This window comes from Sapajus apella, unplaced genomic scaffold (assembly GCF_009761245.1).
Source record: "Sapajus apella isolate SASKATOON/1434 unplaced genomic scaffold, GSC_monkey_1.0 scaffold3, whole genome shotgun sequence".
Classification (NCBI taxonomy): domain Eukaryota; kingdom Metazoa; phylum Chordata; class Mammalia; order Primates; family Cebidae; genus Sapajus; species Sapajus apella.
Window position 1 is genome coordinate 18154005 of NW_022436943.1, and position 12685 is coordinate 18166689.

The following is a 12685-nucleotide window of genomic DNA, read 5'->3' on the forward strand; positions in this document are numbered from 1 at the left end:
GCATATTAATATATACAAAAAGTCTGGGGAATGCATACCAAAATGTTCAGTGGTAACTTCTAGATAAGTATTTATTAGTAAACTTTATTTTCAAATCTCTCCACCAATTTCCTAGTCCCACCCCAATCCACTTTCTACTCTTCAGCCAAAATAGTCTTGGAAACACTCAAATCTGACCATGCTACTACCTCACTAAAATTCCTCAGTTATTTCATACGGCTCTTTAACTAGGTCCACAATGTTCAGCCTAGCTTGTGAGCCCCTCCTTGCTCTAAACACCGTCTAATTCTCTAATGCCCCATACACAATCTTGCCACTCAGCATTTTTCCACTTGCCATAAGGCAGAGCTCCCTCACTTTCCCAGACTCCCTCTAGGTGCCTCATAAACTCTTCTCCCTATATAGAACTGTACCTCTTGAACTCTGCTTTACCCAGTATACTCTGAGCCATCCTTCATCCTGCAGCCTTATTTTGGATGTCAGGCTTTTGGGAGGTCATTGCTAATCCCGTCCACCCTGATCATGGGTGCATGAGGTACTATTCCACTCTAATAGCATCCTGTGTGTGTGTGTGTGTGTGTGTGTGTGTGTGTGGCTTTTTTTTTTTTTGAACTTGTAATTTTTTGACCTCATAGTGGTCCTCATGTGCCTTTTCCCACTTGTATTATTCATTCTTGGACCAGAGCATCAGGCACAGTGACTGGCACTTGCTAGGCGTTTAGTGAGTATATGGCTGAATGTCTTCTTTGCATTTAGCCCCATTTGTGTAATTTAAATTACAGTACATGTATGCTATTTTAAAAAGCAGATAAAATGTAAATGGACTGAGATTGGCAAGAACCAGGTTATGAACAGAAGTTTGGAAGAGTCAGGGTATGTTCCTTCCTTGTGGATTGAAAACAATTCTGATAAAAACAAATAGCAGTTTACATCCTATCACATCTTTGGAGGGCCACACCTGAAATTTTTCCCTTGACTCTGTCACAAACAACATTGGGGAGGGGGTCAGTCAGGATTTAAATGCAAATACTTACATCTGCCATTTATACCTCAATGTGATTTAAATTAACCTGATTGATTTTCTCCTATTTCAACAATGAACTAGACGGAACTACCACATGTCAGACATAAGCCTTGGGGATACAAGGACGTGTAAGACATATCCCCTATCCCCAAAGAGCTCACACCTGGGAATTAGAAGGGGGATAACTTAATGTTACGTGAATACAAAGAAGAAAACAAACGTGAAGAGTGTGTGTGTGTGTGTGTGTGTGTGTGTTTCTGTCTGTCCCCTTGGACATTTTCTAGGGATTTGTTCTCTTTGGCCTACAGTCAGTTCATAATGAGGACTGCTTTATTATATAAAGGCAAAGTAGGGCATGCTACTTTATATTCAGAATGTGCTTTGCTAGCTCTTTTGTTAGCTCCTTCTTGTACTCACTACACTATGTATGAAGAGTTCCTTTAATGAGTAAGAGGGCAAGTGAAGTGTTGGGCAACAAGTCACAACTGAAGTCTATAATTAGCCACTACCCCATAACTGATCCATAGCCTATGGCTTACTCGCTCTTTCCAAAACTGTCCCATTTTGAAGTTAGAGTTAAGAGTCAGTGACCGCTCACAGTGCAGTAAATGACACACAAACTTATACAGAGCTATCTTTACTCTGCCTGTTAAACCCAGGGTAGGAAATGTAAAATAACTCTCATCTTAAATGTTCCCACTAGTCCATGGAGAGAGAGAACCAAATAAAATATGCTTGATTTTCCTATTACAGTTTCATTTTAAAACTCTAACAAACCTCAAAACACTGATACTAATAATGCATTAAGAAAGGAACTTTGTTTCAAATAAAAGGAGAGCCTTGGCATGAACCTTGTCTTAACCTGTTACATACATGCTGTGAAAACACTCCCCCTCATCAGGGCTTTGTCCCTACTCCTCATTATTCAGAGAGTGGGTATATTTCCTCTTCAACTTAAAAATTGTCAGAAAAATTACTCTCATTTCCTCCAAAAGAAATAAACACAGGCAAAGGTCAGAGGGACGCATTCCATGGAAGCTGTCCATAGGAGAGCAAAGTGCAAGGCAGACGGCCTGAGCAGGGCTATTAAGCACTGAGGGTCTGGGGCCGTGTCCCCAGCCTCCACATCCCCCCAAAAAAGCAAAGCTCTGGCTGCTGAAGATCCCTTCCCACAGCCCTAAGGAAACACTCTGACCTGGTGTGTGCATGTCTATGCTGTATTAGGGTATGTGTGAATAAATGTATAGTCACCTCTGCGGGAATTCTTTTCATGGTCAAAGGCAAATTGTCTCCTATGCACCTTGTTTCTGAGTTAGTAGGCCCCTCCAAAAGGGAAGGAGCATCCTATATACTTTCTATATTGTTTCTCAGTTTCTTTCACTGCTATCCCATTGTCTCATTCCATTACCCTTGCTCAGCCCGCATCTCTCTTAATTCTTGCCTTGTGAGCAGATTTGCATCTGGACAGCTTATCATCCAGAAAGAGTTGTGTCTCTCTTTTGTAGTCGATGTTCCCATTCTAGTTACCAGCGTGGGACCAAAGTAATGTACAAAGCCATTTTAAAAGTGTTTTGTTTTGATAGTCTTCTTGATATCAGCATGTTTTGTACAAAAGGCACTTATAGCTCTTCTTAATTTCTTTCACTGCTATCCCATTGTCTCATTCCATTACCTCATTCCATTATCCCATTCTCTGCATTCAATTTCTGGACAGCTTATCATCCATAAAGAGTTCTCTACCCTGTACAAGACATAACTTAGTGGACATCTGCAGAGTAGGAATATTAGTATTCCACAACATGTTCCACATGTTTAGGATATACATTGAGCTGCTTTTAAGGGCAATATTTCTTCAGGTAAGAAACTCTGCCAAGCCTTGTTACTCTTAACAAGTGATCATATGAAATGTCTTCCTGTGGACTCAACTACCTTCTCCTATCTTAAATCTCTCATTGCTGTTTAAGTTACCAAGGTCCTTTACTATAGATTACTACTATTTTTCTTTATATGAACTCATTAAAAGAGCCAGTAGTTGTTTCTAGAAAATCTCAACTATACCATTTCTCCAGCGATGATCAGACACGGCACATGCTCATATCGAAGATGATGCTACTGGCCCACAAATATTCTTCAAGTTTTTTTTTGTTGTTTTTTACAGGCATGCTAGTGGACTCTCACTAACCCATCTAAGAAGGGTTTCCTTCAGGCATTTTATTGAATATGTAATTATGTGTATCTAACAATGAATTAATCTATACCAAAAATACAAAAAAAAATTAGCTGGGCATGGTGATGGGCACCTGCAATCCCAGCTACTAGAGAGGCTGAGACAGGAGAATTGCTTGAATCAAGGAGGCAGAAGTTATATTGGGCCAAGATTGCATCACTGCACTCCATCCTGGGCAACAAAAGCGAAACTCCATCTAAAAAAAGAAAAAAAAGAAATTACCTATTAGGTACAATATATATTATTTGAGTGATGGTTATACTAAAAGTCCAAATTTTATCACTATTCAATATACCCATGTAACAAAAATGCACATGTAGCCCTAAACCTACAGAAATAAAATTTTTTTAAAAACCAAATTGCAATGTTACAATACATATAGTATGTATTCAAATTCAATCATTTAAAAACCTGTCTGAAGCAAATTAATTTAAAACATTATCAAAAAATCCCTCTATTAAGATTTGTCACTTTCATTCACTTTATACCTGAAACGTCTTATTCAATGGGAAACAGGCAAATCACTAATAGCAAGCCTACCTGGATGGTACATCGCCAAAGTCTATGTATCTATGCAACAGTCCAGAGTAGATGAGCGTTATTATTGTGCCATTAACAAATGCAAAGCCTAACTTTATCAGGCTTTCATAGCGACTTGCTTTCCTACAGAAAATCCTGTTGTTTACAGAATCTCCTGCCACAAACATTTTTGGGAAGCCCTCAGGATAGTTACACAGGCTTGTGAATCAGTCACATGCTCAGCAGTTCCTGTTCAGTGGGATACACAGTGTAGTAACACATCACTCTGAAATACACTATTTTCTTTTTTTGCCACCAAATCTGGGTATGTTCATGGGAATTTGCAGCACATGTGAACATCTTTCATCATTCTTGCATGGGGTGAAGGGAATTGAAAACCATGATTACTTTAGGAAACTAATTTCACAGATTGGTCACTGTGTGAAAGAAGGATATTGGTTTTGGTAGTTTGCAAGCACACCATTTCTGATCTGAATAAATTTGGAACTCATAATACTGTTCAGAAATTGAATGCATTTTCTCAGTATGAAGAAAATATTTTAGAATGTGGCTGATTTTTCAAAGTATCTGTGGAAATCAATGCTATGCTGTCATTTAGGAGACGGAAAGAATGAGGTTAAATTATCATTTCAATAAAATCTACAGTCCAGATTCCTGGTAGGTGAACTGAAGGTACTTTTAAAATCATATAAAACATTTGAAATTAGAAATCTGGAGTACTTTTAAATGCCGTTATTTATTTTGTTTTAATTGCCAGGTAATTCCTGAGCCAGTACTCTCCCAAAGAGCCTTTGCAATTATGTAAGAATCTCCAAGGCAGTTCTTATGTTTCTCAACTCAAAAGAACCACACAACTGCAATTTAAATTAAAAAAAAAAAAAAAAAGAAGGTCAAAGTTTATCTCAAAATAATTTCCCTTCTCTACACTGGGGTAAGTATGTATAGAAATAATAGGGGAAAACTCATGCACTGAGCATTAAGCTATCAAAACAGGAATGTTTAAAATATCCTGTTAGTGGTTTTAAAATAATTTGTACTCTAAGTCCAATGACTATTTGCCAGGGAGAACCAAAGTTGAGAAATTTCTATTAAAAACATGACTCAGAGAAAAAAATGCAGAGGCCGGTAATGAAGGAAATGATTGGGTATCATTCCCAATTGGTCATTCCTAAGATCACATGTTCTGAGCATCTTTAAAAGGAAGTTATCTGGACTCAAGAGGGTCACAGCACCCTCCCGAAAACTGCAGCTTCCTTCTCACCTTGAAGAATAATCCTAGAAAACTCACAAAATGTGTGATGCTTTTGTAGGTACCTGGAAACTTGTCTCCAGTGAAAACTTTGATGATTATATGAAAGAAGTAGGTAAGGAAAAGCATTGGGGAATGAGTGGATTTATAACATTTTCTTTTGGGGAAAAGAGTTTATAGCTGTGTTTACATCAGTGTCTGGAAGCTCTGGCCAGAAATGAAAATGCTGCTTTCTATAGAAAGGCTCCACACATAGCAAGTGATAATCATTTGTTTCTAGAGAATTTCTGAACCAAAGCTACAACTAATGCTTCCTAAAGGTGTACCAATATTTAAAAAGTGTCTAAATGGAATGTTTATGGTCTTTAAAAACAAGATTTGACTTTAACTGCAAAACTAGAGTATCTTTGGTTTACATAGCTCTCTGCATGTTTTTCTTTCTTTCCCTTTTGCATATAAAATAAGCAATAACTTGGAAAAAAATGATATGCAATGATTTTCATTTGAAACTGAAAGCACTCAGATTCCCTTAATGCAAGGCTCTTTTCCAGTAACTGTATGTTAGCCAATTATTCTCTTGTCTCAATGTCAATCCATTAAAATATGTGGTTGTTTTATGATAGACAGAAATCTTAATTTCAGAAAATGTGTTTCTTAAAGGGCTTAAATACTTCCTTTCACTAGAAACCACATAGGATGCTGTAGAATTATCAGGTAACTTAAAAAGAGAATGTTACATATGTAACATAGTTCTTCTTTGATAGTAGAGGTTTTTAAATTTTTAGATGCTAATAACATTGTCAGCAGGTTGTTGGATGAATGTCTCTCAGATAACTATGGAGGTAAAGCAAAAGAGGCAACTTCTCACTCAGGCAGCTTCCACTTTGAAAGTCTTTCTCCCTCAACCCCATGCAGGATAGTCCATGAAAGTCAGAAATGGGGTTACAAACTGGGGAGGAATTTTCTGCAATCTCTTTCTTAGGGTTTAGAAGGTAACAGTACTGTACAGGTGTGTTAAGTGTTTTGAATATATATATATATATTTTTTTGCTTATCTGTAAATTTTTTTTTGTTTTTAGATGATACAAAAATTAGTGACTTTAGCATGAGAGATACCTAAGTTTCTAGAATAAATTAAAGTGATTCAATAAACTAATTAATATCCACCGATACAGAAATGCCAGGATTTGGGGCCATTTAACTATTTATTTTTAGAAAAATTTTTATGCTTTTAATATTTATATTTTCTAATAATATTGTATTTTTAAATTATAGACAACTGATGATAATTAAGGTCAATAAAATACCTCCTGCATGAGATCAGCTGCTCTAATTGAGGATGAGTGGGCAGGTATTGTCTTCATCACTCAAATAGAAGCAAAATCAAGCAAATGGAGTCTATGATTTTTCCTAAGGTCAGCCATTCCAGCATCATACTCAGTTTTGCCTCCATTCATGAAGCCGGCTCACTTCATAAATTTAATGTTATATTTTGTAACAGAGCCAGGACTTGAAGAAAAACCTGCCGCCATTTTTCAGACAGACAGCTAAGTCGGAGCCTCGGCATTACTTATTTGGCACAATGTATCTTTCAGTTTTTCCCAATTTCTAGCCTTTGGTTGCCTTTAGTCAAAGAAAGAGCTTAGATTTACATGCACATGTTTAAAAATTCCAAACATCTATTACTGTCATAAATTCTGCATGACATACACAGTAGCAGCAAGTTGCTGCTATGTTAGGATGTAAATTATTCATTCCATACCTTGCACAAGAAAATGTATTTTCCTTTTTAAGAAAGAAGATATCATAACTTAGGTGATTGGAAATCAAAGTATTGGTTTCTAACCTATTCTAAACTAAGAAACAATGATTTCTTAAATGTTAAAGTTTTCACAGTTTGATGACTAGTGCCTTTTTAAATATCCCCTATAAATTACTAGTAATGATATCACCATTCTAAAATGTTATAAATGTAGAAAACATTTTTCCTTTTGTAATAGTATGGGTGGCTTTTCTGTTTCCATGAAATTCATCAAAATCTACATTTCATGGTGGAGTAATTTGAGAAAGAAACACAGAAAAGTAGACTTGGCAACAAATGCTATCAAATGTGATTCTTGTACACTGAAAACAGATGAACATTTAACTAAATAACTCTACATTAACCCCCAAAATTCTGTTGAAAATTATTTGTCCCTTCTTAAATGTAATGTTGAATATCTATATAATGGTCAAGTGGCCTCAAGTATTTTCTTAAGAGACAAAAATAATAGTGGCTAACATTTTAAATATATATCTTCCCAAAGACTTAACCTTTATACATATTTTTGTTGAAAATAAACAATGGGTCTCCTGAGAAGTTGCATCCAGACCAGAGAAAGGGAAGTTTAAAGAATAGGGCCTATACCTATTGTTTCTCAGAGGTTGTGCTTTTTTTTTTTTTTTTTTTTTTTTTAAGTATTAGCCTGATTCTATTATCTGCAGAAACTGTTTAAATTAGGCCTTTAAGAAACTCACTAGTGTCTTTTTTCTCTTTTACACATGCACCTGTGTACACACACACATTCTCTGACTTAGAGAAAATGTAAACCTGACATCTTTTCTTTTCCTAACTGCAGGAGTTGGCTTTGCCACCAGGAAAGTGGCTGGCATGGCCAAACCTAACATGATCATCAGTGTGAATGGGGATGTGATTACCATTAAGTCTGAAAGCACCTTTAAAAATACTGAGATTTCCTTCAAACTGGGCCAGGAATTTGACGAAGTCACCGCAGATGACAGGAAAGTCAAGGTGAGAAATAAGGAACTGGCACAGAGTACACGCCTGTTTTCTAAATCGCCACTGCTTAAAAGAAATCTTTATTTTGAGATGAAGTCTTGTTCTGTTGCTCAGGCTGGAGTGCAGTGATGTGATCTCAGCTCACTGCAACCTCCGCCCCCTGGGTTCAAGCAATTCTCCTGCCTCAGCCTCCCTAGCATCTGGGGTTACAGGCACCCACCACCATGCCTGGCTAATTTTTGTGTTTTTGATAAAGATGGAGTTTTGCCATGTTGGCCAGGCTATTCTCAAACTCCTGGCCTCAGGTGATCTGCCCATCTCAGTCTCCCAAAGTGCTGGGATTACAAGTGTGAGCCACTGCACCCAGCCAAGAAATCATTTTATAATAAAAGGAGGAAAACCATTCTATCATAAGCCAAAGATCCCTGAACTCCTACATCTAAACTGTGTTTCCTTAAGTATAGAGTTGGTGAATTTTTCTCCATTTTCACCTCCTGAGTAGCTGGGAATATAGCTGTGTGCCATCATGCCCAGCTAATTTTTTATTTTTTTTGGAGAGACGGAGTCTTACTATGTTGCCCAGACTAGTCTTGAACTCCTGGCCTCAAGCAATCCTCCTGCTGTGGCCTCCCTAAGTGCTAGAATCACAGCTGTGGGCCACCACGCCTGGCCTATCTCCATATTAAAAAAAATTAACATGATTTATTTGAGTCATACAATACATAGAGCATTTCAAGTGAATTAAAGTACTATAACAATGTAAGAGAAAGTTTATAAAAATGGAAGAAAGAGGCCGGGCTCTGTGGCTGATGCTTGTAATCCCAGCACTTGGGAAGGCCGAGTCAGGTAGATCACAAGGTCAGAAGTTCGAGACCAGCCTAGCCAATATGGTGAAACCCCGTCTGTACTAAAAATACAAAAATTAGCCAGGTGTGGTGGTGATCACTTGTAGTCCCAGCTACTCGGGAGACTGAGGCAGGGGAATCCCTTTAACCCTGGAGGCAGAGGTTGCAGTGAGCCGAGATCACACCACTGCACTCTAGCCTGGGTGACAGAGCAAGACTCCAACTCAAAAAAAAAAAAAAAAAGGAAAAAAGGAATAGAAAAATCACCCATACTACTACCATCTCAATGTAAATTTCTTTTTTATATTCCTGCACAGTATTTTTTCCAATTATGTAATTTGTATAACACTCTGGACATAACGTATCTATAGGTGGTAACTTGTTGTTTTTGAGACTCTTTTATTTTCTTGTTGCAATATATTCTTGTCACTTAGAATTACTAATGACCTCAAAATATTCCTTTGAACAAAGGTATTGTATTTTAAATTTTATTTTCTGCTTCCATATGCAAATTATAATTACATTTTCTTATGCCTACAGAGCACCATAACCTTAGATGGAGGTGTCCTGGTACATGTGCAGAAATGGGATGGAAAATCAACCACCATAAAGAGAAAACGAGAGGATGATAAACTGGTGGTGGTGAGTGTCTTCCAGCTACTTAATTCTGGATCTTACTGCTAGGTCATCTCAGGATCACTATTCCACTTAAGGAAACAGATTTTCCTTTCGATTATATAAAACAAAAAGAAGATTTTATTGGAACTATGCTTCCACTCTGGCAATTGCCCTTCGTGCTTTTGAGTTCAGCCCAGGCATGCTGTCTTCTAGGAAGCATTCTCGGCCTGCTTCCAGGCATCCTAAGGCTGTCTCCAGTGGTGCCGCCACTACGTTGTATTACCTATCTTTGCTTATATTTCTCACTCACCGTACAGCTTATAAGGATCCTGGAGGGGGAAACTTGTATTTTCCTGATCTTTGTATCTATCTTATTACAATATGTGGGTACATATATAGAAGTCCAGAAATGAATCTCTTTTGAATGAATACTGCTTTATTCCCAACATTAAGAGATACAATAGATAAATCCATGGTTTAATCCCAGTTATTGATCAATTGTTTTATGTGTCTAGGAATGCATCATGAAAGGCGTCACTTCCACCAGAGTTTACGAGAGAGCATAAGCCAAGGGGCGTTGACCTGGACTGAAGTTTGCATTGAACTCTACAACATTCTGTTGGATATATTGTTCAAAAAGATATTGTTGTTTTCCATGATTTAGCAAGCAACTACTTTTCTCCCAAGCTGATTTTACTCAATATGGTTATGTTGGTTAAATAAATTTTTTTTTTAGATTTAGAAGGTGATGTAATGATGTATTCATTGTGCTGGATAATTTCTTAGTCATAATTGAGTGAAGGAAATAGAAAATTTGCATTATTGCTTTGTTCTGATATAGATGATAAGATCTTTCATAATAATTCAAGATAAAAATGGATAGCTAGAATTTTCCTAGGTAGGAAGTAACAAGTACATACTTGTTATCTGAATGCCATTACTGAATATTAAATCCTTTATTGTAGCTACAGTTAAGTAAGTATATCTCAGAGACCTAAGGTAGTTTTAAATGTAGTGAAGTTGTTCATAGCCAGTTGGCCCAAGTGCTCATGTTTTATACCTGCTCTGTCTTAGAGCATTGCAAGAGAGGAGTATACACAGTAGTTCCCCCTTATCCACAGGAGATACGTTTCAAGATCCGCAGTGGATTTCTGAAAGCACAGATAGTACCGGGTCCTATATATACTATGTTTTTTTCTACACATAAATACCTACAATAAAGTTTAATTTTTAAATTAGGCACTATACTAATAAAACAGAACAGTTATAACAACATACTATAAATAATAAAAATTATGTGATTTCTCTTGCTCTCTCTCTCAAAATATTTTGACTATCTCTCCAGAATTCAGTGCAAATAATTCCATTGTATTCATTTCAGAAAAGTGACGATAGTCTTGTATATGAGTAGATTCAAATTTTATTGTAGTGGTTTCCAAACTTTTATTTTTCTCACCAATGGAACTTTTTATTCAAATAAAACCTCCAAGGAATCTCAGTTTGTAAGACATACAAAAGTGATCATGAGTTTTCCAAGGTACTGTGTGTGTGAATGTGCATGTCTGTGTATGTGTTGTCTGTATGCTTTTTCACCTCTTACAGAAGCTATGAAGCACCTTTCCAGATTACTGAGGTTTCTTATACATAGACTGAAATTTACAAATTACGTGCTTACATTTTATTGTAAGACAAAATATGCCAAAGTGCATGTTTCAGTTGATATAACTCTGTTTGTGATTCTTTCTTTAAAAATAAGCTCAAAGGTTTTCACTTTCTGCATACTTATCCTGTAACACCATGATATGGAAAGGCCAGAAGAGATAGACTATTTCCCTGACCATAAGAATTTTTTTTTTTAATAAAAACATAGAGTTAGACTCTCACTTTGGGCTCACTAGAGGTTTGAGGAACTTAAATAGAAAAGATATATAGACATTTTTTAGGACAATTCTTTGTACACCAATATTTATTAAGCACTAATGATGGTGCCAGTCACTTTGCAAGCTTTAAATCATTTGTCATCAAAATAATCTGATGTGAGGATTTGGATTTCTGTTTACAGATAAAGAAATTGAGGCACAGTTTAACATCATAAAACTGAGTAAGAAATAGATATAATAATCTGAAATTCAAAAGAGTTATCATGTCTGGAAGCCATAAATGTCCAAGTGATAACTTGATTCAGAAAATGTGATAAAGTCAATTATGAGAAAATTCTGGAAGATAGAGTAGGATGAGCAGGAATATGTCTTCCTACCTAGACAACAAATGCACTGGCAGAATCTGTCTAATGTATCTATTTTGAAACTCTGAAATCTATTGAACCCTTGCAATATTCAGGGAAGTCTTCGATGATAAGTTGCATTTAATTTTGGTTGATTTCAGCTCTTAACCCAGTTACAGATACTCATACCCACCTACAATGCCCACAAAGGCAGCTGTGCACATGTTTCTGGAGCAGCTTGCAGTCATCTTGCAGGAACTAAGATGGACAATAAGAACCATGTTTTCCAAATGTTATGGATCTGTGTTTTGATTAATGATTGCTGCTTCTGATCACAGAACTGCAGACACATTGGCCAGCAGTCATTGTTGCACGCACGCACACGCACACACACACACACGCACACACACACACACAACACCCCTTATTGTGGTAAGTCATTTCTTTTTGGGCTGGAGCAGCTTTCAGTGTATTTAAAAAGTCAGCTCCTCCTCTACTTTCCACATCATATTTTTCTTTTTTCCTTTTAGAATCCAGACATTAAAGATTAGGACATTCAAAGCAACCACATACATAAGGAAAATTAAAAAGTCAGTATGCCTATGTAGGGAAGTCACAGGCTCAGAAAGAACCTGAGAAGACCTTAAGTTTATTCCTAAAGCTGACTATGAAGATAGATATGGAATACTATGCAGCCATAAAAAAGAATGAGTTAATGTCCTTTGCAGGGACATGGATGAAGCTGGAAGCTATCACACTCAGCAAACTAACACAGGAACAGAACACCAAACCCCACACGTTCTTACTCACAAGGGGGAGTTGAACAATGAGCACACATGGACATAGGGAGGGCAACATCAAACACTGGGGCCTGTCAGGAGTGGGGGCAAGGGGAGGGAGAGCATCAGAACAAATACCTAATGCACACAGGGCTTAAAACCTAGATGATGGTTTGATAGGTGCAGAAAACCACCATGGCACAGGTATACCTACGTAACAAGCTTTCACATTCTGCACATGTATCCCAGAACTTAAAGTAAATTAATAATAATAATAAAAAAGAACAGTCCCACTACAGGTGAATTTTCAATGTGGTCAACTGCTTCCATATGCTCCTAAATAATGAGCACTTCAAATAAATAACCTTCACCAAAAAACGAGAAAGAAATTGCTGTTTTT

At 36.9% G+C, this 12685-nt stretch overlaps 1 protein-coding gene across 2 annotated transcripts; it reads left to right on the forward strand.

Annotated features, from left to right (window-relative positions):
- Positions 1-4991: 4991 nt before the first annotated feature.
- On the forward strand, positions 4992-10784 carry LOC116531573 (fatty acid-binding protein, adipocyte). 2 transcript variants are annotated; one of them, XM_032250455.1, is made up of 4 exons: positions 4992-5155; positions 7659-7831; positions 9205-9306; positions 9798-10784. In XM_032250455.1, exons 1-4 carry the CDS (start codon positions 5083-5085, stop codon positions 9846-9848), a joined length of 399 nt encoding a protein of 132 aa, XP_032106346.1. In that variant the 5' UTR covers positions 4992-5082; the 3' UTR covers positions 9849-10784. The 2 variants fall into 2 exon arrangements, with proteins under 2 accessions (XP_032106346.1, XP_032106356.1); XM_032250465.1 differs by lacking the exon at positions 4992-5155 and adding an exon at positions 6340-6391.
- Positions 10785-12685: the final 1901 nt, after the last annotated feature.